The sequence below is a fragment of the Limulus polyphemus genome, unplaced genomic scaffold (assembly GCF_000517525.1).
Source record: "Limulus polyphemus unplaced genomic scaffold, Limulus_polyphemus-2.1.2 Scaffold592, whole genome shotgun sequence".
Taxonomy (NCBI): domain Eukaryota; kingdom Metazoa; phylum Arthropoda; class Merostomata; order Xiphosura; family Limulidae; genus Limulus; species Limulus polyphemus.
The window spans coordinates 304,768-330,134 of NW_013666202.1; the positions used below are offsets into that span (position 1 = coordinate 304,768).

The window sequence follows — 25,367 nt, forward strand, 5'->3', positions numbered from 1 at the left end:
ATTAAAACATAACATACAAAATATTTAAGATCAAATATTCCACTTACAAATTTTTCACTGAAAATCATACTAGATTAACTCTCTCCATACAAGCTAAGTCGATTTGACCGACCACGTTACCTCCTTATACTCATTTAAAGTCTTTATAGTTTTGATACTACTACTACATTTTAATATAGTACGTATATCTTCACAAATTTGGCACACTTTCAGTAACCATTACAGGTCTTTAACATACAAAAAACCATATTTTTTTAGTGAAGTATTTTTAATAAAGTAAAAAAAAAATTGTCCATGAATATTTCGAGTATTTTTTTACTAGTAGGTGTGCAAAGTGATTTTCATGTTAAGATTAAAAAATACTTTTCTTCCTCTCAAAAATCTCAAATTTCATTTGTATTATCTCTAAAACCTCCTAAATACATTTCAGATGTTTGTTTTCAGTAAAACTTTATATTTTAACTGTTATTTTCTCTATTCTAACTCTACACAAGGTTGGTCAATTTGATCAACCTTATACCAACCCCCCAAAAATCTAAATTACCCTTTCTTTCTTTCTAGAAGGGCTTCAAATTATAACATGAAACTACATTCATTTATCCCAAGTAGCTTTATACTCATAGCAATATATATATATATCTATTAATAATTAAATGTCATTATTTTATTGCCCTTTGAACTGTGTCTAACTATTATTTGCACCATTATAAATTGTAAATCACTTGGGGAACATGGAGCTCACGTTAAGTTATCAAATTACATTACTCACGAGCTGCTCGCATGTGTGACTCGTGAAACATTTTTATTATATTATTATTTTTTTGCCTAATCTAATCTTAACTAACCTAAAGAAACCTTATTTTTATATTTTAGTTACTTTTATAATAATAAATAAACAATAAACATGAAACACACGAAATAAAGTACTTATACGGGTTTCCTTTTTTTTTTTGTCTGTTGACTGACGATCACACTTAACCCTACTTTATTTATACTAATGGTAGTACTGCACTAAATAATTTTCATTTAACTAAATAATGCACCCAAGAACATAGACTAATAACATGCAAAAAGCAGACAATTTACCCTAATTAACACAATTTTTCTGGTTTTCTAATTATGCAACAAGATCCGTTAAAAATTCATCCAAGCTAGTCATTGTCTTTCCTATGAGAATGAAGCTTGTACTAACAGAGAAATTGACAATCCTCTATTCAGAAAACAATGTATATAATATATCAGTTGATAGATATAATCTTGGCTTTCTATTGGTTATAGATAATAGAGAATTAAATATAAGAGAAAACTACTAACAAATCCTGAAAGATATGATGTGACAGGTGGGTGTGACAAAAGGGGTCTGATTTTCTACTTGATAGCTCTGTAACCAAACAAAATTGAAGGCTATAAAATTTAAGGTTTGTCTGAGCAAAAACGATTTTATAGTGAGTAATTTACTTTACATTTTGCACACATTCAGGAGGCGATATATAAAATAGAAAACATACCTACACAAAATGTCTCATGTCTGTTACACTAGGGGAATTTCTGGATTTTTTTAAATATTGCCTCATAGAATTAAGAATTTAAATCTTATATAATATCAAAATATGGATTACTAGCTATGATTTTATGCTGTACTAATTGGTATAACATAAACAAAAAAATAAAATATCAGAATAAAATTACAAATTGTAATTTATATGTATTCAATCTTTGAAGATAATCTTAAAAAGCAAATACATTTTGTAAGTTCATCACTTCAAAGAATCATACTGGGTCTAGGTTATAAATATACTTACTACAATATGATCTAAAACACGTTTAAAGTCCACAGGCTTGTCTTTTCCTTCCATTGCTGCAGGATCTAAACCATCCCCTCCATAGTAAAACTGAACAATATCTCCAACAGAATTTCGCACAGTCATGTCGTAATGGGAGCATAGGTCTTCTAGAGACTAAAAGATATACAAACCAGTTATCTATGAATACATCATTCTGCGCAATTTATATTTTAGATTACTAAACATATGAAGATCACTATAAACCCTGTGAACACCCAGAATTCTAAAGCTTTTTATGTAACTTTTCATCTTGCAATACTACTTGAACTTAAGAATATCATTTTATTAAACTGAGTACAGTGTGTGTGTATATATATTTATATATAGAATTGAGGGAAGAAGGAAAAGAGAATTCTTTAGGAGACAAATGTTAAAGGATTGTAAATAAAATTTTAAGAGAAACCTGAAAGTGTATACAAATAATGTAAGTGAAAAAGTAGCTAAGTTCCAAAAAATTGTACTTATTTAAAAAAATAATAACTGTTTTTCCCTTTTCAAATGTCTTCTTTCATTTATATCTTTCTCTGTTTATTGTATTTTTATATACTATACTTGTTTTCATATTTTTGACAATTCAGAGTGTGTATTAGTTGCTTTTGTTCTGTAGAAACAAACACTATGGAATATTAATTATTACTTGTTTTCCACATATCTGTGTTCCATTTTCCTACTTCTGTAAGAACACTTAGGCATGAGGATTAGTTTTATTCATTAATGAGTATTATTTCATCTTTGTGGAATTTATTCAAAGCATTTACCTGAAACAATTTAAAATAATGTATACAATGTATAACAGAACCAAACCTTTAACAGAGATTAAATTTTGTACATCAGATTCACTTAACTTCCAAAATGTGTAAAAGAACATATCACTTGATCTGGACTGCACTCTCTCTCTCTCTTAACTTTATCTTATAAATAAATAATAATAGTAAATAGTTGGTGTTAAAACAGAAAAAAATAGTGTGCTATTAATCCTTACCCTAATTCTGATCTGTAAATGACTCTTATAAAACTGATAAAAATTACACTTTACCAACTTAATCTAATTCACAATAAGTTATTGTTCATGCAACTTGATAATATAAATACCATCTCAACCACCACTGTGTCTGACATGTATTCTAACTTTCCTGATAATCTCTGGTATTAAGCAAAAGGCCTCTCTGGCAATGGTTATAGTAGAGGTAGTGTAGTACTTATTGGCATACATACTTCTTTGCTTTCACTCATGAGTTCTTAAAAGTTAATGAAAAAGAGGTATAAAAAATTAGGTATAAATCATAGCTTAGTTTAGCTCAACTCAGTAGCTCAAAGGAACTACGAGTCAGATACTACAATCATATTACAGCTTTTTTAAACCCACCTTTACAAGCCGTCTCTGCATGTACCCAGTTTCAGCTGTTTTCACAGCAGTGTCTACTAATCCTAGAAAAATAAAAGACATTTCAATACAGTTTAGTGAAAAATATTACTAAACATGACAGAAAGTAACAGCAAAAGTATGAAGAGAAATTAAACTTTGCTGCTCATTTTAAAGGAGTGTTTATAAACCTAAAGATAATAGACATTCTGATGTACACTAATGTTTTTAAGTTATGTTTAATATGAAACTTAGTTAACTTATTTTTATTCCAAGAAAAGAAATGAGAACAAGCATTAACATTTTAAAATGTTATCTTTTTTATCTGAACTATTTTTGTAGCTTAGTTCTCCAGGACTTTTATAAAATCTTCAATCTAAACTAAACAGTTGCTGTCCATTTTACCTTTGTTTGTTCAAGAATTAACTTGATCATGGCATAACAGTGATTCTAAATTAACCAATCAGAACAGGTTGACATGTTTGCCTCTGTCAATATTTTAAAAGTGTATATCCAGCTCTCTGAATAACTGTGTTCAAACATAGCTATGCACTGACAAAAAATATCATAAGTTATTGAGCTTCGGATTCAGATGATTGATTACTCTGATAGAAAGTAATTACATTTAAATGTAAATAATTTTTCATTATGACAAATAAAAACAACACAAACATTAGTTTTACATTGTTTAATCTGTTCAAACGAGATTATTTCATTCAAGGATTAAGCTTCAGTAAAATAAACATTATAAAAACCTTCTCTGCCTCCCATTGTATGGAAAAAAAATTCTGTTGGTGTCAGACCAGAATAGAAGCTGTTTTCAACAAATCCTTTTGCATCAGGAGTTTTTGCTAAAAAGACAAAAAAATTAATTCAAGGCTTTAAATCTGTTAGCTGTTGTTTCATATTCTAAATAATACTGTTACCCCAAAGTTTTGTTTTCAAAAATAAGACAATAGCTTTGGTGTATAAAATTACAAAAAGTAGGGAAAAGCACACATTAACCCTTTCCAGATGGGTCAAAGGCCATGTCATCACATTTGTTGACCCACATTCAAAACTTTATTGAACTACAATTTCATGAATTTATGTCAATAAGTTTGGTATCTAACTTATTGACATAATTCAAACTTTAGTATTATACCTTACTCAATTTCTTAAATTAAAAGTAACACAGTTAAACATCAACTTTTGTGTGTAACATGGTATATTGAATGCAGCACTGGTTCAAATTAGATGTTTGTGATGTCAAAATACTAAGTCTATAGTTTCATACGATTTAGGAACTCAAACTACCGATACTGAGAAGCTAGAATATAAAACAAGTCTCTTATCTTTTCAATTTGCTAAGATACTGCTCATGTAATAAATCAAACACAGTGGCATCCCACCCACCTCTTTCCATTTTTGGAAATGCTCCCTTATATACAATTACTTCTATATATATGACATGAATAACCAATCAAATGCTCAGAATGTCCCCCTAGTGGCTTCAAGAAGGTGGGGTGCATCTTTAACCTGCTCAAAATTTCATATTTTTTAGACTAAAATACATCTTAGTTACTAAGCTTCATAAATTATAGTGGAAATCTGTGTATTATTGTAAACTATAACAAGCACAAAATGGTTATGAGGTCAGTCCCATGGACCGAGCCCGTGCTGAAAAAAAGAAAAAAAAAAGAGTTAAATCATACAGTATTTCACATTAACCCTATCGCCATGGGTATCCTTTACTGTACATGACACAAGGTTTTAGCATCTTACATTCAAAATTTTATTAAACAACTTTTGTTTATATTATAACAATTATTACAACATAAAATCTTAGCTAATAATCTATATTTTAATACTATACAAGTTTTAAGTTCTTAATTCTATAAAGCAATATTTTAAAAAATCCAGAATTTCCCCTAGTGTAACAAACATGAGACATTTTCTCTAGGTATGTTCTCTATTTTATATGTCACCCCCCTGAATATGTGCAAAATGTAATGTAAATTACTCACTATAAAATCGTTTTTGTTCAGACAAACCTTAAACTTTATAGCCTTCAATTTTGTTTGGTTACAGAGCTATCAAATAGAAAATAAGTTCTCTATTACGTTTAATTATATATTACCTATAACCAATAAAAAGTCAAGATTTTCATCTATCAAATGACGTATTGTATAATATTGTCTTCTGAACAGATAATTGTTGATTTCATTCAGAGTGCAAATATTTTCCCATGGGAAAGCACAAGCACTAGCTTTGATGAATTTGTAATGGTTATTGTCGCATAGTTAGAAAACCAGGAAAAATTTGAGAGTTAGGGGATATTGTCTACTTTTTGCATGTTATTAGAATATGTTTTTTGCATAAATTAAATGAAAATTACTTGGTGTGTTACTACCATTAGTATAAAAAGTAGGCTTAACTGTCATCGACAATTGAGAGCAAGAAAAAAAAGAAGATTTGGTAAGTACTTTATTTCTTGTTTTTCATATTAATTCTTTATTTCTTATTATAAAAGTAACTAAAATCTAAAAATACAGATTTTTTTAAAGTTATATAAGACTAGATTAGGTAAAATAAGTAATAATAATAATATAATTAAAATGTTTCACTAGGCACTCACGCAAGAAGCTCATAGTAGCTCGTGGGTTATGTAATTTGATAGCGTAATGTGACCTGCACGTTCTCCGAGTGATTTACAACTTATAATGGTGCGGATAGTAGTTAAGACATGGTTTAACCCTTCCATTACAGGCTGGGTGGATTCCACCCAACTCATAACCAGGAAAGTATCTATGAGAGTAATTGTTGAATAATTTTTGGAAAATTTTGCAGATTATTGGTAAACATTATAAGGATATCATACACAAAATATCTGGTTTTTGAATTATGTTTTAAGATTTTTTAATTAAAGATTTGGTTGTGAATTTTTTCTTTCTGAATGTTGACAATCCAACATACAAAGTAATTTTGATTTTAAGATTAAAAACACTTCTTTATCTGAAATTTGTCAAGTTTCATTTGCGTAATCTCTACATCCTTCTAGATAATCAAACCTTTTTTAAAATAAAACTTTATATTTAATCTGTTATTTTATCAATATTAATTCCATATGGTGTTGATTGATTTGACTGACCTCATAACCATCACAAAAATTAGGAAATAAATCTAAGCTACCTTTTCGTTCTTGAATAACTGCAAATTGTAATAGGAAACCACAAATGTTTATTCCAAATAGCTTAAATCTTTTAACAGTATAAATCTATTTATATTTATTAATTTTTGTTCTATCCACGTTTGAACAGTGTATGACTAAAAATACCCCAACAGAAGTTGAAAATTACATGGTGCACGTACATCAACATGACCCTATCAAAACAGCATAATGCAGAAACTTATGGCACATATACCCCATGAAGATTTTATATTTTTTTTCTTTCATTATCTTGCCTAACAATTTTCTATTTTCAGGATTTTAGTTACTCATATAATAATAAATAGTTAAAACAAATGAACAATAAAAAAAACTCATAATTAAATATCAAACATTTTTATTTTTCAGTAAAGATTTATATTTTATTTAGTTTTTGTAACGTAATGTTATATTAAATTTTTCCAGGTTGTAGGTAAGTAATCAAAGTATAATGAAAATAAAGGTTGCAAAATAAAATGTATAGTATTGTTAGTAGTGATTACAAAATTTCAAAGTACTTATGGTCAGAGTTTACGCTCTCACCTTTTCACACTTATTTTCTGTAGTTATTTTATTGCTAGTATACGAGTTAGAAATTAGAAGAACCAAAGCGAATAGTACTCTGTTCTTTTCAATACGGACAGTAAAGTTTCAAATAAATCTGAGAGTTTCTTCTAATCTTTTTTACACCTATTTCCAATTGTTTTTCTACCGTCACCGGTTGAAGTAGAAACCTGCCGAAAATAAAGCAATGAATCACCGTTGCTATTTAGTTGTTACCGTACTTTGAGTACTTTAACACCATCAATATCAAATAAGTTCATGCAGAACAATTCCCAGAATTTTCCCCGCATTGAAAACACAGTGGGATAGGATATATCAACTTGTTGACAGTATAATGACAGATTTTTAGGATTGTCTAAAGTATTATAAAACGTTTATGACTTTGTAGAAAGTCTGGGCTGATCCAATAAGTCAAAAAGTGAAAATATCCTACAGAAACTATTCAGATCGCTACTCTGAGAACACGTGTGATAGAATTTGCAAGTTTCTTTACAATACAGTGGTTGCAACAAGAATTGTCTAAAGTACTATATATAATTGAGAGAAAGTATTTATGATATGGCTCTATACAAAGTATAAAGTTGTATCCTATACAATAAACTTGCTAGTTATCTTACTTGGTGGTTGGGAGTTAGTTGGTATAGGTGTAAATGTGTATAAATGCTTACATACATCCTGTTTCCTTTATTACCAAGCTTACACAGTAACCAATAAATATGTAGTTTCCAGTAATATAAATATGGCTCATTTTGGTTGGGCTAGTATTCTTGGCTTAGCCTTCTTGATTGTAACTTGAGAAACAAATTATTCACCAGCAAACAGCAAATTCAACCAGGTGTTTATGTAAAGATGTACCTTTTCATTTGTTAAGATCAGTTGATCAGTAATAAATTTATTTCTTAGACTTTCACAAATTACATAAATATACTTTTCCTGAATTGCCAAGTCTTTAGTTTTCTATAATTTGTTTTTATTCTACCTCAATGTAAACGAGTAGAAAAATGACACAAGTTTTTACTTTGTAAAATACAGTAACATATTGGCTACCATACATTACATATATATAACTAATATTTTCAAATAATTACTTAAATGTCAATTACTTTTCTTCAACTAACTGCTAAGGTAAGTATAAAATTTTCTTGTTTTTTATCTATATCTTTTACTTGTTGTCATATATTTTTTCAATAAAATTAACTAAAATGTAAAAAGTTAGAAACTTAGCAGGTTAGATAACACAACATAAATGAAAAACAATTTCTCCTTGAGAAATGCATGTGGTCCACCTTGTGCTGTCTTCGTTTTATGTGATTTTAGAGTTTGTTTACCTAAAGCTTTACACACTCTCAATGAGTGACTTATTGCTTTGTTACAGTAGTCAAATACAGTTCAAAGAACAATAAAATAAAAAAATTAAATGAAAGTAGTTGTGAATAAATAACTTTTTGTTATCTGTTACAATCTGCAGTCATCCTAGGAAAAAAATGTGTTTGCAACAGTTTGTTTTAGGCTAGATAAAATGAAATAAAGTATAAAGTTTACCAAAAACTTTTGATATTCACTTAGGAGGTTCTAGGGGTTATGCAAACAAAATATAAAACTGTTGGATAAAAAAAAAACAATCATCTTGCACTCAGATTAACTCAGTAAAGTCTTCAGAATTTACAAAAAAAAATTTCAGTCAGACAATTTATAAAAAAAAATTTGGTTTTTTGGTGTACAACACACTTGTGATGTTTACTAATAGGCTTGCCAAATTTTGTGAAGAAACAATTGGTAAATTCAGAGTTATAGTATGTCTGTGGTTCATGGTGGTTACAAGGTTAGTCAAATTGCATCCACCTGGATGAACAGAGTTATCGTAAATTACAAGATGTGCAGAAACTGTTATGGAGATATACCAATTGGACCCCAACTTCACAACATAATCCAAAAAACAAAGTGTTAATGAGTTCAATGATGCTGTGTCTATGCCAATTCCTCAGTTCTTTCCAAGTCACATTTTACTATACTAGTTCTCTATTATTTTTCTAGCCTGAGAAAAAGCTGAAGAAGACGAAGAAAAAAAAGACTGGTATTCATTAAACAAAGTTTTTCAATTCCCAAGTTTACAACATGTAATGAGGAAAGTTTAAAGAAAAAGAAAAAAATTCTTACAATGTCTCTCAAAATGGGGAAGTGATCTGTCTTCAAAACCATTAGGCACTCTTTTACCACTGATGGCTTGTTGACCAACACAGGCAATCATCTGACTGATGTTGATAAATGAACCTGTTAAATCAAATCATGGTCTTTAATTAGTGAGAGGAGCAAATCTACATCAATTATAGGTACCACTTAAAATTTAATCCACAGTTAGTGAGATGCAAGTCCTAAATGTTTCTTTCTTAACCTATTAACTGCAGCAGGAACAGCTCAGTTGCCATTTTCTGACTCACAGATAAAACTGAGTTGCCATCAATCACAATAAAACGGTAATTTTCGTCATTTGCATAGAGTTATAGTTATATATGTGTGCGACTGACGAATATTTCCGTCATCCGCAGTTAATGGATTAATTTCTATATTTTACTTAAGATTCTTTTTTAAAAATCTAAGCAAGATGTTTTACTTTTGAGCTTACAAGATAATCTTAACACTTAAATTAACCACTAAACACCCACCTTTAGACCCACACAGTGCCATGATCAATGGACTGTTAGTTTTGTGCAACTCCTTTAAACAAGCTTTACCAGCATGGTCACGAATCACAGACAACTCCTTTAATATAACTGCCTGTAACAGATAGGTTCAATATAATTTACTTATTATAAAATAAAAACAAAAAACAATCTTATGTGGAAAAGGTTAAAAAGCTGTAGATTTCTTTATAGCTATAGTTCACTATATCACTTTTGAAAGTAACATATTTTATTCTGATATTCTGTTTTACTTCATCTTATTTCCTACATTTTACTTTTATTATTAACTAATAGTTTCCTTAATCCTTTTAGCTTATATTTTGAGCTCCTTCGTAATTCAATTAATTAGTTTTTATAAAAAAAAAAAATACAAAACATACTTTATTTCTTTTTTTGCAGTCAATTCATTTATTTTTGCAAATCAGATTAAATTTTTTCTAAGACATTTATACAAATTACAAAATTCTAAACTGATGTATACATGTGTCAAGTTAATCACACAGCAGATGATCCAATCATACACAAAATATACAGAGATGAATTCCACCACAAAACTTGACCTAATTTCACATATATACATAACAAAGAGTATACTGAGTAGCATATTAAATGAAAAAATTTGTTTATAAGTGTATTATGGCACAAAGCTACTAAATATATCTATGACATAATATAAAACATATACAAAAACACTTAGTACAATGTGCATGCTGATTACAATGATGTCTTTCAAACTAAAAGATATAAATTCTAACTTCTATAATTAAACCAAATTCTCTCTTAAATAATGTTATTTCACCAAGTAGACTACTAATAATAAAGGATTAGGTACATTTTTTAAGTGATAAGAGTAAAATTCCTGGAAATATTAGATGTAGCAGCACATGACAAATTTCAATTTAAGAACTGATTATGCCTATGATTAACTGATTATCTGTGAAAATATTGATAACTTGTTCAAGACAATAAAGAATAGCGTTTATTGAGTCATGAATTAACCACATTAACCAACCAATTACAGCAGTGATTCTATTATCAGTCATAGCTGTGTAATCATGGTCAGTAGTGATTCTTCTATTATCAGTCATAGCTGTGTAATAATTGTTGGTAGTGATTCTTCTATTATCAGTCATAGCTGTGTAATCATTGTTGGTAGTGATTCTACTATTATCAGTCATAGCTGTGTAATCATTGTTGGTAGTGATTCTCGGTAGTGATTCTATTATTATCAGTCATCGCTGTGTAATCATTGTTCGTAGTGATTCTTCTATTATCAGTCATAGCTGTGTAATCATTGTTCGTAGTGATTCTTCTATTATCAGTCATAGCTGTGTAATCATTGTTCGTAGTGATTCTTCTATTATCAGTCATAGCTGTGTAATCATTGTTCGTAGTGATTCTTCTATTATCAGTCATAGCTGTGTAATCATTGTTGGTAGTGATTCTTCTATTATCAGTCATAGCTGTGTAATCATGGTCAGTAGTGATTCTTCTATTATCAGTCATAGCTGTGTAATCATTGTTTGTAGTGATTCTTCTATTATCAGTCATAGCTGTGTAATCATGGTCAGTAGTAATTCTTCTATTATCAGTCATAGCTGTGTAATCATGGTCGGTAGTGATTCTTCTATTATCAATCATAGCTGTGTATTCATATAATCAGTAGTAATTCTATTATTATAAGTCACAGCTATGTAATCACACAATCATTAGTGATCCATAAACTTTACATACCTCTAATGTTTCTTCCTCTGTACATCCTGGCTGAGTCTGGAGTTTTCCTTCTTTAAGACACTGAATGTATTCTTCACACTTACTGTAGCTGTAAGTATACAAGCATGTGGTATTTAAAAAAATTATAATAAAACTAAATATTTTAAATATTAAAAAAGTGTTTATTGATTCACAGAAAATAAGTCTACACACTTAAACTTAAGAAATGAACAACTCAATTTATTTTGAGTTGTATCCACCCACCATGAAGCCTTTTCTTGTCTTTATTTTATAATAATTCTTACACAAACATCATAAGGGGTTTATTTAAAAAAAATACATATAATAAAGTTTCTCTACAACATACTAGGCCAAATTCATGATATAAATTTAACAGTTTGTACTAAACCTATCCTCTTTCTTGTCAACAATATTACTTACTTAACCCAATGGAAACATTAAGTTCATAAGCACTACAAAACCTTCTCTTCATATCAACAGTGTAATTTACCAGATTGCTATAACAATATATTATGTCCTTCTCTTTAGATCAGTCAATATGACTTAACTATCTGCTATGATAAGGTTATACTCATAAATCTCTTACATGAAGCCCTTCTCCTCAGATCAAACAACATGACTATACATTATATATTCTGCCATCAAACAACTAGCATACATTAAGCTAAGCTCAGGTGTAAGAATATCAAGAATAATTAATACAATCTAGTACAGAAAAAAGAAATGTTACCTATTAATTCACACTAGTAGGATACAGTAAGATCTTGAAATTATAAAAGGTTTGAGGCTATGTCCAAATTAAGACTGATTTTATCAGAAAAACTAGAGATAATCATTTTGAGTTTATAATGAATTATGTATTATTTAAATCTTCCTCCTTGTTGATTTTTTGTATATCCCTTTTTATTTCACAACTTATGTACAACTGTTAATAGAATTTCTTGTAAAGAAGACATCGTCTTCTAGGTTGGGTAAAATTTCTAGTGGTATTAGATTGGTAACATTCTATTGGTTACTACATTTTATCAATATCCATATTGGTATTTGGAAAATCAATATTTGTCAACCTCTAACTATAACATTTGTCTTTTATATAGAATGTATAGTTGGGATATGCTAGACTATATGTTTTCTACTGTTATAGTTTCTATTTGTCAAAAAGGACTCTTAAGAAGAAAAGACTAAACTAATATAACCTTTGTCTTTTAAAGACACCTAGTTGTATAAAGGCTACATATAATTCATTTTTATCTTTTATAGCAAACTCCTAGTAGGGGCAAATTAAGCTAGGCTTAATAGTAATCATTTAATAAAAAAAAGGCCTCTAAAAGAGAGAGAGAGAGAACTGTACACAAAATTTTTGCCATTTAAAGAGGATCCCAAGTAAAAACAGACTATCTGGACATAACATAATATTTATCTTTTGATGTTTCTCTTCAAAATGACATCTTGTAGACACAGATCAAATTACAAAAAAATATACACATATTTTAAAAGGCATTTAAGGAAGGGCCAAAATGAAGTAAATATAATATTTGTTCTTTTTATATACAAGTGTTAAAGAAAAACTGTGGGTTGAGACCTCATTCTAACTTTAAAGCACACATGGAGTTGAAGACTTATCAGTCAAAATACAGAAAGACTCATATTTTGCAAACTTATGAAAATAATGATTTTCACATACCCATCATCCAATAACTTTTGCTTTGCCTTCAGAAGACCAGTTCCTGGTGTTACATCTCCAATTCCAATGGAGAATCCTCGATTTGCTAACAGAAGAATAAAACTCAGCATCAACACACACACACACACACACACACTTCCAAGTAATGATAACTTTCTCAGATCTGATGCTGAATTTTCTAAAAAACAGTTGAAAAGTAGCACAAGCAAAATAAAGGAATACAAATATGAATTTAAATTTTTTATAAGATATTGTCACTTCCATTATATTACCAAACTGAACTTAAATGTTTAAATAGCTGAACTTCAAAATTGTGTGCACTTAACTGCAGAAAATTTTGTCCTACTTAATAACTTAAGATTAAATGTTTATAAAGTACACATTGGTACAAATTATATCCACGAGTAAGAAACTTAATATAAGGCATATCCAACTGATATTACAAAATGCTTATAAACAATTCAACTAAACATAATATAAAATACACCTGCTGTTCAGGTTGGTAATCTTACCAAGATAAAATGAAGAAATGCGACCTACACGCCACATAGCACTGGCAGCGTAGGATTCGCCGTAGTCTCGTAGCAAGATATAGAAGATATTATTTTTGGACCCAGATCCTAATGTTCCCTTGTCCAAAGAACCAGCCAACAATTCACTATTTCTGATTAGTACAACTAGATAAAAACAAACAGAACATTTTATCTTCTGAAAAAAGATTTAACTAAATTATATATGAAATTTTGTTTTCTCTAAAGTTGACTATATTTCAATCTCAGAAGAATTAACAATTAGTTTTAATATTGAACCTGCATTAACTAAATTTTTAGAAAGCATTTTCTATGCTAAACACAAACAGATCAGAATGGGCACCTCAGAGAAGACTACATATCTTATTCTACCTATTAACTCTTTCAATATCGCATATACATACATCTCCCTTTTCTAAAGGTATTCCTTTCAACCTTTCCAAAGTTGAAACCATTGTAAAATTTGATAATAAGAAACCTAGATGATGCCAAAACCTCAGCAAAACTTTGTGTATTTGATACTGTGTTAAACTTGTAATAAAGTTTTTTTGTTAGTCATTGAAGCTGTCTCTAGTGTCAAGTTTCAGATAAGTAATGAATGATCAAAACATTTTTGTTTTACTGTATGTCTAAAAACAAAGATGGCATTAGGATTTGTTTATCTATAAATATGACAGTGAGAGTTAATATGGTTTGCAAATATTAGATTCTGCAATTCCTTTATTTACTCTTTCACTAACATCTTACTTTTTATGACAGATATTTCTATATGTCATCTTTTCAACATCTTGCTTTTTGTCAGAAAGATTTCTATATTTTATCTTATACCAACACCTTTTTATGATACTGTTTTACTTTTTACCAACAACTTGCCATTTGACATTTGTTCATCTTCCATTAAAACCTTACTTTTTCTTTTTTGATTAAAAAGGTCTGTTACTTATATATCTGTTCATTTTAGTGAAATACATATTAATCCAAATATAATGGATATTATTGGTAAAAGCTATTTAAATGAGGAACTGTGAAAAGGAGTCAATGATGAGCAAACTTAACCATAAAGATGTCCGAGTTTGCTACAAATCTCTACATTACTTTATCAAAGATATGGCATATCAATATTTATGTGCAAAAATAATTATGTAATTCCCTAACCAATATTTAAAATGTTTTCTATAAATACACCTTATATGCAAGCTTTGCAAAGAAGATAGAAATTGAAAAAGCTGGTATACTTACAGGAATCATTTATACACATCTCTTCTCCAGATGTATAAGCTTTTCCCTTTGCTCTCAGACAGGCTTTAACTGGACAGGCTTTATTTGGTCGTATTATCAGGCTGAAAATCTGCTTTCCAGTCCATAATACTACTGGCTACAATATTAATATATTAACAACAACAACAAAATGCTAAATGAAACCATTTGTTGCTACTGACTACAATATTAGTATTTTAACAACAACAAAAAAACTTTAAATGACAACAATTTGTTGCTACTGGCTATAAAACTTGTATATTAACAAAAATTATTGATAAATACACAGGTGCCACACAGGCTAAACTAAGCAGAGGAACAGCTGAAGGGGTATGGGGAGGGGCTGTAAGTTAGGTTTTCTGTTCAGACTATAAGCTTCCTTGAGAGCTTTTGACTAAGATTTGAAGAAATAAATGGATCATTTGTATTATTACACCACGAGTATGTCGCATAAGTCTGAATTAAACTAAATCAAATGAATTACCTTTGACACTTTTATGAATTGTCAGCATGCACTTTAGCTTGGTTACTTGACAAACAGGGGTACTTGTATTGTATTCCTGTATGCATTATAAAATAAACAATGAAATGCTATGTCATAAACTATGAGAAAAGTGGCTGTTCATTCTGAAGTGCAATTGATGGTGTATAGGTCCTATCTGAAGTTCAACTGATGATGTATAGGTCCTATCTGAAGTTCAACTGATGGTGTATAGGTCCTATAGCTCTGGATTGGGTTTCGATTCAAGTGACACATTGCCACATGTTTAAGCAACTTAATTTTATCCAATACTTTAAATTAACCTTAGTCAAAATACAGAGATCCACACAGTGGTGCCTATGGTTAAACAACAATCATCTGTTGTTATATGAAGATTTTGTATTAGAAATAGACAAGCCATCCATTCTAAAGACAAACACTTCATTAATAAATAGAAACAATTAGAAATATAAAATACTGATATTAATAAATAAAAAAGTAAATACATTTACAGATTATTACAAAACAACTGCTGATGAGGTTAATTCTTCAATTTACTGGTCAGTCAGATGTTCCACCATTCATTCTATGGTGGAACATCAGTAGAGAAATTTAATAAAAGGTTTGTTTGAATAATATTTATTTCATGCTTGGGAGTTAATGTATTTTATAAATATTTTATGGACATTTTAATAATTTTTAGTTATTTCATATATTCATATTATTTTGCTATATACCCTAGACTATGACATACTTGAGGTGGGTATTTAATACTTCACTGATAACACACACTGACTTGCAACTTTTACATTAGGACTGGACCCCATTTATCTACAATAAGAGTATCATAGAATCCACAATTTGTCAGGTGTTGTTTGATTGTAGTCCATTTGTTAAAGGAATACAATCTGCATTTGATACACAATGTCAGCAATGAATTACTGTAGCAAATTTAACATTCATTCCCCAGATGGCCAATCTGATTGAAATCTGATAATTTTGTTGTGTACAAAAAATCATTTACATGCTCTTCACACTAATTTTCATTATAGATGCATGACAGATTGATACCTTATTACCTTGAAATAGTCTGTCAGCATAGCAATGTTCATTGTGGGCGAGCTTGACTGGTAAAAGCATTCATGCATACTGTTGATTTTATTTGCTCTTCTGAGGAAATAAAAGAATCCATGCCAATACACCACCTACAGCATCTTATATTGTTAAAACAAAACAAGCAAGATCACGTGTCTTGTATCGTATTCTCCATATTTCTTCAGCATAGAAAAGGGTTGGAGATACCACTAAATAGACCACATCATATGCTCCTAGTCATTTATGTAGTAAAATTTACAATTTAAAACTGTAGCTGTGCTTTCTTTCTTCTTACTCTGTGATAAGCAGTTTCCATACTGGTTAACAGCACCTATACAACATTTTTTGTCCTTCAAATAGTAATGTTAGTGAGTCAAATCCTGACCAATGTTGTAGGTACTGATCACACTCAACAAACTTTTATGTCTAATGCACTCTACAGTCATCTTTTCCTTCAGTCTGTGACCAGCAGTAACTAGCCACAGTTTCACTTGGTTACAGTCATACTATCTTTCATTTGTAATTGCTCACAGGCCCTGATGACAGACATCTGTAAATTGGATCAAATAAATTGTCTCCAATTATGATACTCCTGATAGCTGGGCACCTATAGTATGCCTTTCTGAAGGTTGAAGAGACTTTTATTCCTGGCAGCCTACTAATTGTAATATCACTACATCTCTGATTTACACAGCTCAAGAAATCACCTGATACACCACAAGAATAACCTATGCAAATAATTAAGTATTCAACAAATCTGTAAGGAGTTTCGATAAAGCAGTCAGTCAATGAAAGAGTACAAATATACATATTTGATGAAAAAGAAGTTAAAAGCCAATTTTAAAATACCTATATTTACTGTTCTGCTTTCACTGAAACCTAGAGAAATATCTGGGTTGAAAGTATGGCAAATCAAAATAATTAAACCAATCTGGTTTTGCAATCTGATGAAACAATGTTCAATTTTTAAGCAATTATATCTGATCAAACATGATCTCACCTTCTGAATGGCAGGAGGTGGAAGATCAATTTTGGTGTTGATATCCTTTCCAGCCAAGATATAGGAAATGAGTTGACAAGCTTTCGTTCTGTCTAGAAACGTGTCTTTCTGAGTGAGGAGGTAAGTCCCTAATGAAACAAAACTAGACAGTATATACACCAGTTCAGTAACTCACTTCCTGTACTTTCAGTTAGCTTAAAAATAACTTTTAGCTATTTTCAAGAACAAATTTCCTCATTTTCCCTTTAATAAGTGTCACAGCTATGTTTTCACTCTGGAATTACTAATTAGAAAGCTTTGAAAACATATACAAGACTTTTAAAATTTCTCACTCATTCTTTTGAATCCCTTTAACTTTATTATTGAGATGACACTCATTAATAAGACTATGTATGGGACAGTTCTCATGAAAAGCTCGTTAACATAATTTTCTTAATATTTTCCAAGAAAGACTTCTGCTTATTAAAATTTTGTGTGTAAAAAAATAAACAACAGAGCAAATTAAGATAGCTTTTATCAACTTAAAAAAAAAACATGAATATACTTTGAGAAAAATAGTGAATAACTTTACCAAATCTGCAATTAATTTTACTGTTAGCAAAATTCTGGGTGTAAAATAGTAAAAGCAACTCCTTAAATACATTTTAACTAATTAGTGTGGTTGAAAGAATAACATACCATACCAGTTATAAAGTCCTGTATTGCAGCAATAAGAGGTTCCCCATTTCTTGGTGTTATAAGGTTGGCCTTTGTCTGTAATATAGCAGTCACTACTTATTTCACACAACTACCACTAGCTCATCACTCTTATATTATGTCTTATCCTATTATCTTCTTAAAATGTACTCTTAGAGGTACTTTATCTCAAGTAAATACTTTTTTACCATCAACAAGGTGAATAACTCACCCCCATAAGCACTAAAGCTTCAGCTCTAGCTTCTTCAGTCTGGGGAAGATGAAGATTCATCTCATCTCCATCAAAATCTGCATTATAAGGTGTACAGACACATTCATTAAACCGGAATGTACGATGTGGCATAACCTTGGCCTATAAGAAACGATGAAATAAGTACCTCAGTTCTTTACAAATGTAAAATTATTCATGTGGCATAACCTTGGCCTATAAGAAACGATGAAATAATTACCTCAGTTCTTTACAAATGTAAAATTATTCATGTGGCATAACCTTGGCCTATAAGAAACGATGAAATAAGTACCTCAGTTCTTTACAATTGTTAAAGATGACGTTATTATAATTAAGTGTTTTTACTAAAAATATGTTATTTATCTATTGTAGTTACTTGCACTCAAATTCTTAATAAATCGAGTGCAAAGTGATTTTCATTTTAAGTATAAATTACTTTTCTTCATCTTACAGTTTTCATACTTCATTTACGTAATCTCTAGAACCTCCTAAAACAATATCAAAAGTTTATTTAAGGTAAATGTTTTTTATATATTATTTTCCATTTTCTCTACCATATTACTAACTCAAGTTATCATCATCAACGTGCAATAAAATGATTAAGTTAGGAAATAGAAAAAAAAAAACATATCTTTTAATTTTTTGAGAATATCTTTAAAGATCTTTTGGTTATGCTTGTAATTTCAGATCTTTTCATATATAGTTAATTTTTAATGTTTTATTTTCCTTTCGTGTCCTTAGTATTCATCTCGACATAAGTCCCTCAGGACATGTTACAGTATCTCTGGCAGCAATGCGCAACCCTTCGGCAAAATTTTTATGGATCCCATAATATCGTAAGCCTTGAGAACTGGTTCACAGTATGATGTATACTTAAAAATGTTTAAACATTTCAATTAAGCATTTCAAAACATAAATAATACATAATTAACTCAAAATAAAAGTAAAACCTAAATACAATTTAGTTGCATCTCTAACTACAACATATATAGGTATGAAACAACCGTAAGTGCTATAGTCGATCAAGCAGCCAACAATACTATAGTCAGTTACATGTACTCCATGACAAAAACTGCACACAAATTTCAAAATAACCACTGTTAGATTATAGCTCTTTCTAATGACTATATACGTGCATATGTAATCTCTCCATGTAGGCTTTCAAGCTCATATCTGCTGAAGGTGGACATGGCACCTGTCAGGGGTTGACAAAATTTATTACTTGTTTCAACTGCATTCATTCAGAGAACTTTGAAATGTACATGTCAATAGGTTAAGTAAACATCTTATTGTCTAGATGTACATCTACACAACTGGAATTATATAATTGAAGATACAGAGTGCCAAAGCAGAGAATTTTCATAGTTCATTGGTTACATGACAATGCATCTCAAGTTTTAGGTAGTTTTTAAAGGTTTCCTTTGAAATAAAGGACTTAAAACTTAGATAACATAAAATTTTGAATCATAACATATATTATAATGTTAATTTCATTCATATACATTGACAGTAAAGGTGTTTAATTAAATTTTGAATGTAACACATTGACTTGTGCAGAAAAGTGTTTAAAGGGGTACCTGTTGCGAAAGGGTTACTATTCATATTTCAAGATATATATCAATAAAAATATCTTCATGTAAAAAAAAGCAGAATTTTGACTGATGATATAAGATGGTATAATAATACTATGGTACAAAAATAGTTAGACAATATATACAGCCTTTACAGTTTCACAATGCATCATAACATGGCAAACACTAAGCCTTACTTACCTGATGTGCCATTATGCTAAGTTTGTGCAATGAGGGCTGCCTGTTAAACAGAACAACATCTCCATCCAGCATGTGACGTTCTACTGTATCTCCAAGCTAGAAAAAAATATGTAAGTCAACTTTTCATTTATTTGATTAATATTACATACTGTAAATACAAAATATGCTTTTCTCTCTTTCCAGCATAGGAAACAATGCAAACCAACTTTTACTGTTAAAATGATGTTAGTTGACTATGTTTAGATTTGAATCATTTCTTCTTTCAAAAGTCATTTTTATGGTTTACATAAATGAAAGTTAAAATTATACAATCTATTGTTTCCTTATGAACTTCTGAGAATTGCCATCAATATCCCTCAAAAGATTATAACTTGTCCTTTGACCGTAAAGCCAGATAACAGGCTTTTTACAACACAATATCAAAATGAAAAATCAGACAAATCTAATGGTTTACTGCTAGAAAAACATTTAACTGGCAACTGATAATGAAGAAATGCATTTCAATCACAAAAAGTTAAAATTATTAACATTTCAACTTTATATTATCTAATCACTATATGCACCAATAACTTTGCAAAAGGATATTGCTATCCTTACAGAATAGTTCTATTATTTACACATGGAAATCTTAAAATTAAGACATTAGACAAAAATACATACTTTAAGCTCCTGAGCAATTTTTTGTCTGTTTCCATACTTCAAAAACCTAAAACAAAACATTTATACAAATGAGTACAAAATAATATAAATAATGATATTCTACAGGAGCAATTAGTTTTATGCTGGATAATAGAGTAAAACAACTGCTTTTTAACCCATTTTCTTTTCTTGCACACAAGAGGACAGGGATAACTGGTCAGTTCAATATAAAGTAGTGTGTTGTGAACAGGATAATTCTAAGTTTAAAGTTATTATAAAAACATGCACGTATGTGTGTTTAAAATATGTGTTCATATTAATTTATTGAAAACCACGAACATCACCAAGTCAAATTTAACTCCAAATTAAAAAATACTTGAATGGGAGGAACCCAAAATTAAAAATATAAGTATCAGATACAAGTGCCTGTTTTCTATTTTTACCAACTTACTTTTTAAGACTAGACCCACGTTGTTTGATGAAATTGGCTCCTGGATGAGCATCACAACCATTTATAACCAGTTTTTTCATTAACTGTATGTTTGCTTTGGTAACCTAGGAAATGATTTTTTTTTTATTGTAGCACAGGATAGATAAAAAATTGATTTTGAATAATTTATAAAATGTAATCAAATTCATCTCTCACTTACTTTTCAATCAGCATATCTAAACTTTAAACTCAGTTGAATGTATACAACACTTTAACTTTCATTCAGTTCTCTGCTTCGGTAACAATGAATATGTACAAAAACTTTTCCAATCAGTTTTTTACTTTGTACAGGGCACAAAAGTTTCCTAGTTTTCTGCTTGTATTTTTCAGTAAGCCATACATCATTGCAAGGTACATCATACACTTAAAATATAAAATTGTGTTTTGGATAGCCTTAATTCAACGGAATATATATTAAACATTTAAAATATCAAGTTCATTTTTAAGCTACAAGCTATGGACAAACAGAATATGTACATCAATCAATTTAAATATGTTGATTTTTAATCATATAGCTCTAAACCAACAGAATATTTATCACATGGTTAAAATGTCAATTGATTATTTAGACAGTAAGCTTTGAAACAACAAAATATATACACCATACAGTTAAAATGTCAAGTTGATTTTTATACATTAAACTCTGAACCAACAAAATATATACACCATTACAGTTAAAATGTCAAGTTTATTTTTAAACAAAAAGCTCTGGAAATAATTTTAAAAATGCAAAAGTGACACACACACACAGAAGTCGCAAAAAATGACTAATTGCAGCTAAACTGTGAATTTGTCATTAGTAAAATATATAGAAAAGTAAATAAGTTGTACAATACACTAGTATTTTGAATTTGTTTTAAATAGAGCAGTAAACCTAGGTTTAACTGTATGATTGTGAAATACTATTCCTAATGTCCTTTATTTCATCTTACAACTCAGCCAAGTTGTTTGTTTACCATTTGATTTTTTCAGGTTCCATTGCAGCTTAATAACATTCATATTGGGACTTAATAGCATTAAAACTATTGATATACATATATGTATATACATGTAGTTGTTGTTCACCTTGTACAGTTTACTCCACAAACAACAATAAATGTGAAACAGAAAGAATTTTAACCCTTTTAATTACCAGTTTATTTTCACCACTGAATACTTTATAAAAGCTAAAGCAATAGGAATTTACATATTCATAAAATCCATTTAACATTAATATACATATATTGTATGCTTTCAAACATAGTTACTGAGATTAGAAAGGCTGAAGTTTTTCTTGATTTGCATATATGTATATAAATACATAAAAGTATTCAAAAAATAGTTGTGCACAAAAATATGTTTCCAAGCCATTGAAAGAATAGCAGATGGTCAAAATAATTAATATTAAGATATCTAACAACCTATGTTTATAGATCTAACTAGCAATGGGCTGATTTTAGGCCTAAATGTATAAAAGGAAAACAAAATTAGCTTAATGCTTTGGAGCTTTAAATTCGATGACCAGAGAAGGTAAAAGCTTCATAATACTCACTCTTTCAGGATAAGTAAGGATCTTTGCTACATGTTCAGGTACTCCCACCTACAAACATTGAATTTTATCATTCTAACAGCTGTCCCACTAACGAAAAAACTTTGATATATCTCAAATCAAGAAGAATTTATTTCTGAAGGACTGTCAAGAGAATTTTACTTTTTTTGTAAGTAAGATAAAAATCACTCCAAATGTCTTTCTGCTAGAAAGAAATCTCAATAATTTATTCTTTTACACAAACAGATATTTGTTTTTTCACCAAATAAATATTGTTAATTCACAACAAACCAAATAAAAGTAGAATAATTAAATTTTATAGTTTTATTTGTAGCCAGTACTCTCAGACTACTTAAGAAGCTATTCCACAACATCCTTTACCTTGAAAACATTTTATACGTACAATTTCATAAAAATAATAGTGTTCTTCAGTTGTGTAACAAATTATTTTTTCACAATGCTATTATTTTGTCTTAAAATTTCAAACCTGACAACAAAATTCAAAAATTAAGATTAGTTTTGATTATACTTGTTAATATTCTCCCTCTGTGTTATAGATCTTACTATGAACACAAAGTTACATGTTTCGGTATGCAGCATTATAAATCTTAATTTAACATAAAATAATATTTCAGTATACAGTATTACAAATCTTACATTAACACAAAATAATGAATTTCGGTAAACAGTGTTATAAATCTTACATTAACATAACACTACATGTTTCACTAAACAGTTTTAATATGTCTTAGTATTAACATGAATCTACATATTTTAAAATAGCATACTCTGTTATTTCTATGTAGAAGTTTTTACCTGATCTATTTGTAAATTTGGATCTGGAGAAATTACTGTTCTGCCTGAAAAATCTACACGTTTTCCTGAGAGATTTCCACGAAAACGTCCATGTTTACCCTTCAGTCTCTGAACAAATCCTCTCGTAGGTTTCTTAGGCTATAAATCAAATCATAAGTATTGTAATACTTTAAGTACATACTGTGTTAATGATGAAATTTTAAAAATTTATATCAAAACTGATTGTTTCTGTTTTTTTCTTAATACACTTTATACAAAGTGATACTATTTTCATATGGGAAACACAATGCTAAATTTTCATGGTGCACATGGTGCTAAGTTTTCCTAGTACACACACTGCTAAGTTTTCATGGAACACATGGTGCTAAGTTTTCCTAGTATACACACACTGCTAAGTTTTCATGGAACACATGGTGTTAAGTTTTCATGATAGAACAATGCTAAGTTTTTCATGAGATATGCAGTGCTACCTATTATGTGGTATATACTGTACTAAATTTTTCACAGGTTGCACAGTGCTAAGTTTTTTTATGGTAAACACAATTCAAAGTTTTTTATAGGAAATGCAGTGCTAATTTTTCATGGTGCACACAATTCTAAGTTTTGTATGATGTAAGCAGTGCTCATTCTTACATGATTCACAGTGTTATGTTGCATATCTTGTTATTATGTTTCAGTACGCAGTAAAGCACTACTTATGTTAACACAAAACAACATATTTCACTGAACAAAATATTTTTTTACATTTTTTACCCAAAACATGTTGTACTAAACAATATTTTTTGTTTTTTTTTACTTTTGCACAGTGCAATAGTCCTAAACAGCATTTTTTTCTATTTCTACAAGTTACACATTGTTCTCAGTAATACTTTTATTTGTAAATGTTATTCATTATACCTTTTATTTTCCTATTTTATATATTGCATTGTATTGAACTAGATATTAAGAAGGTACTATTTACAGCACCAAATGTCTTTTTTCCTACATAATAAAATTATAAATAAACAAAAATGTCTATAAACAAATTCCACCTAAAACTTTTACCTGCATGTTCAGTGGAATCCCAGATGTTTCACTATTTATGTATAAAGCACACTGAAGCTGAAGGAAGTCCCAGTCTTCCTATAAAATATGAGAAACGTGTAAGTTGATATTTGGAAGCACATATGTAATAAGTTAAATTAAAATTCAAGAGAAGTTGAACTATAACTGCACCCCAACTAAAAATCTTTCAAAATGAAGATTCAATGTTGTGAGAGCTTTGTAGCTCTAATCATTGAAGTATTCTGATATTACTAAAACTAAACAACAAGTTTTTGGATCTTAAAACGTGATTATCTGACATTAATAAAACTAAACAAAAACTGTTTATACCTTACCTTATGATTATCTGATATTAATAAAAACTAAACAACCTGTTCTTAAATCTTAATTTATGATTATCTGATATTACTAGAACTAAAGTTTATGGACCTTAACTTCTAATTATCCAACACTATTAGAACTAAACAACAAGTTTTTGGACCTTACCTTATGATTATCTGATACTAGTAGAACTAAACAATAAGTTTTTGGACCTCACCTTATGATTATCTGATGTTAGTAGAACTAAACAACAAGTTTTGGACCTTAAGTTATGATTATCTGATATTACTGGAACTGAAGTTTATGGACCTTAACTTCTAATTATCCAACACTACTAGAACTAAACAACAAGTTTTTGGACCTTACCTTATGATTATCTGATACTATTAGAACTAAACAACAAGTTTTTGGA

The 25,367-nt window shown here is 29.4% G+C and overlaps 1 protein-coding gene across 1 annotated transcript in view; it reads right to left on the reverse strand.

Annotated features, from left to right (window-relative positions):
• The window catches only part of LOC106459320 (DNA-directed RNA polymerase III subunit RPC1-like), a 67,556-nt gene that overhangs the window by 26,556 nt on the left and 15,633 nt on the right, over positions 1–25,367 (reverse strand). Inside the window, exons 10-27 of the mRNA XM_013918930.2 lie at positions 24,635–24,712; positions 23,591–23,728; positions 22,778–22,825; positions 21,208–21,311; positions 20,778–20,823; positions 20,118–20,213; positions 18,328–18,468; positions 18,104–18,173; positions 17,421–17,548; positions 14,827–14,962; positions 13,570–13,734; positions 13,058–13,142; positions 11,374–11,461; positions 9,622–9,733; positions 9,116–9,229; positions 3,963–4,058; positions 3,211–3,272; positions 1,803–1,958 (exon numbers count right to left, since the gene is read on the reverse strand). Coding sequence (XP_013774384.1) covers positions 1,803–1,958; positions 3,211–3,272; positions 3,963–4,058; positions 9,116–9,229; positions 9,622–9,733; positions 11,374–11,461; positions 13,058–13,142; positions 13,570–13,734; positions 14,827–14,962; positions 17,421–17,548; positions 18,104–18,173; positions 18,328–18,468; positions 20,118–20,213; positions 20,778–20,823; positions 21,208–21,311; positions 22,778–22,825; positions 23,591–23,728; positions 24,635–24,712 — 1,863 coding nt within the window. The remainder of the gene's footprint in view (positions 1–1,802; positions 1,959–3,210; positions 3,273–3,962; positions 4,059–9,115; positions 9,230–9,621; positions 9,734–11,373; positions 11,462–13,057; positions 13,143–13,569; positions 13,735–14,826; positions 14,963–17,420; positions 17,549–18,103; positions 18,174–18,327; positions 18,469–20,117; positions 20,214–20,777; positions 20,824–21,207; positions 21,312–22,777; positions 22,826–23,590; positions 23,729–24,634; positions 24,713–25,367) is intronic.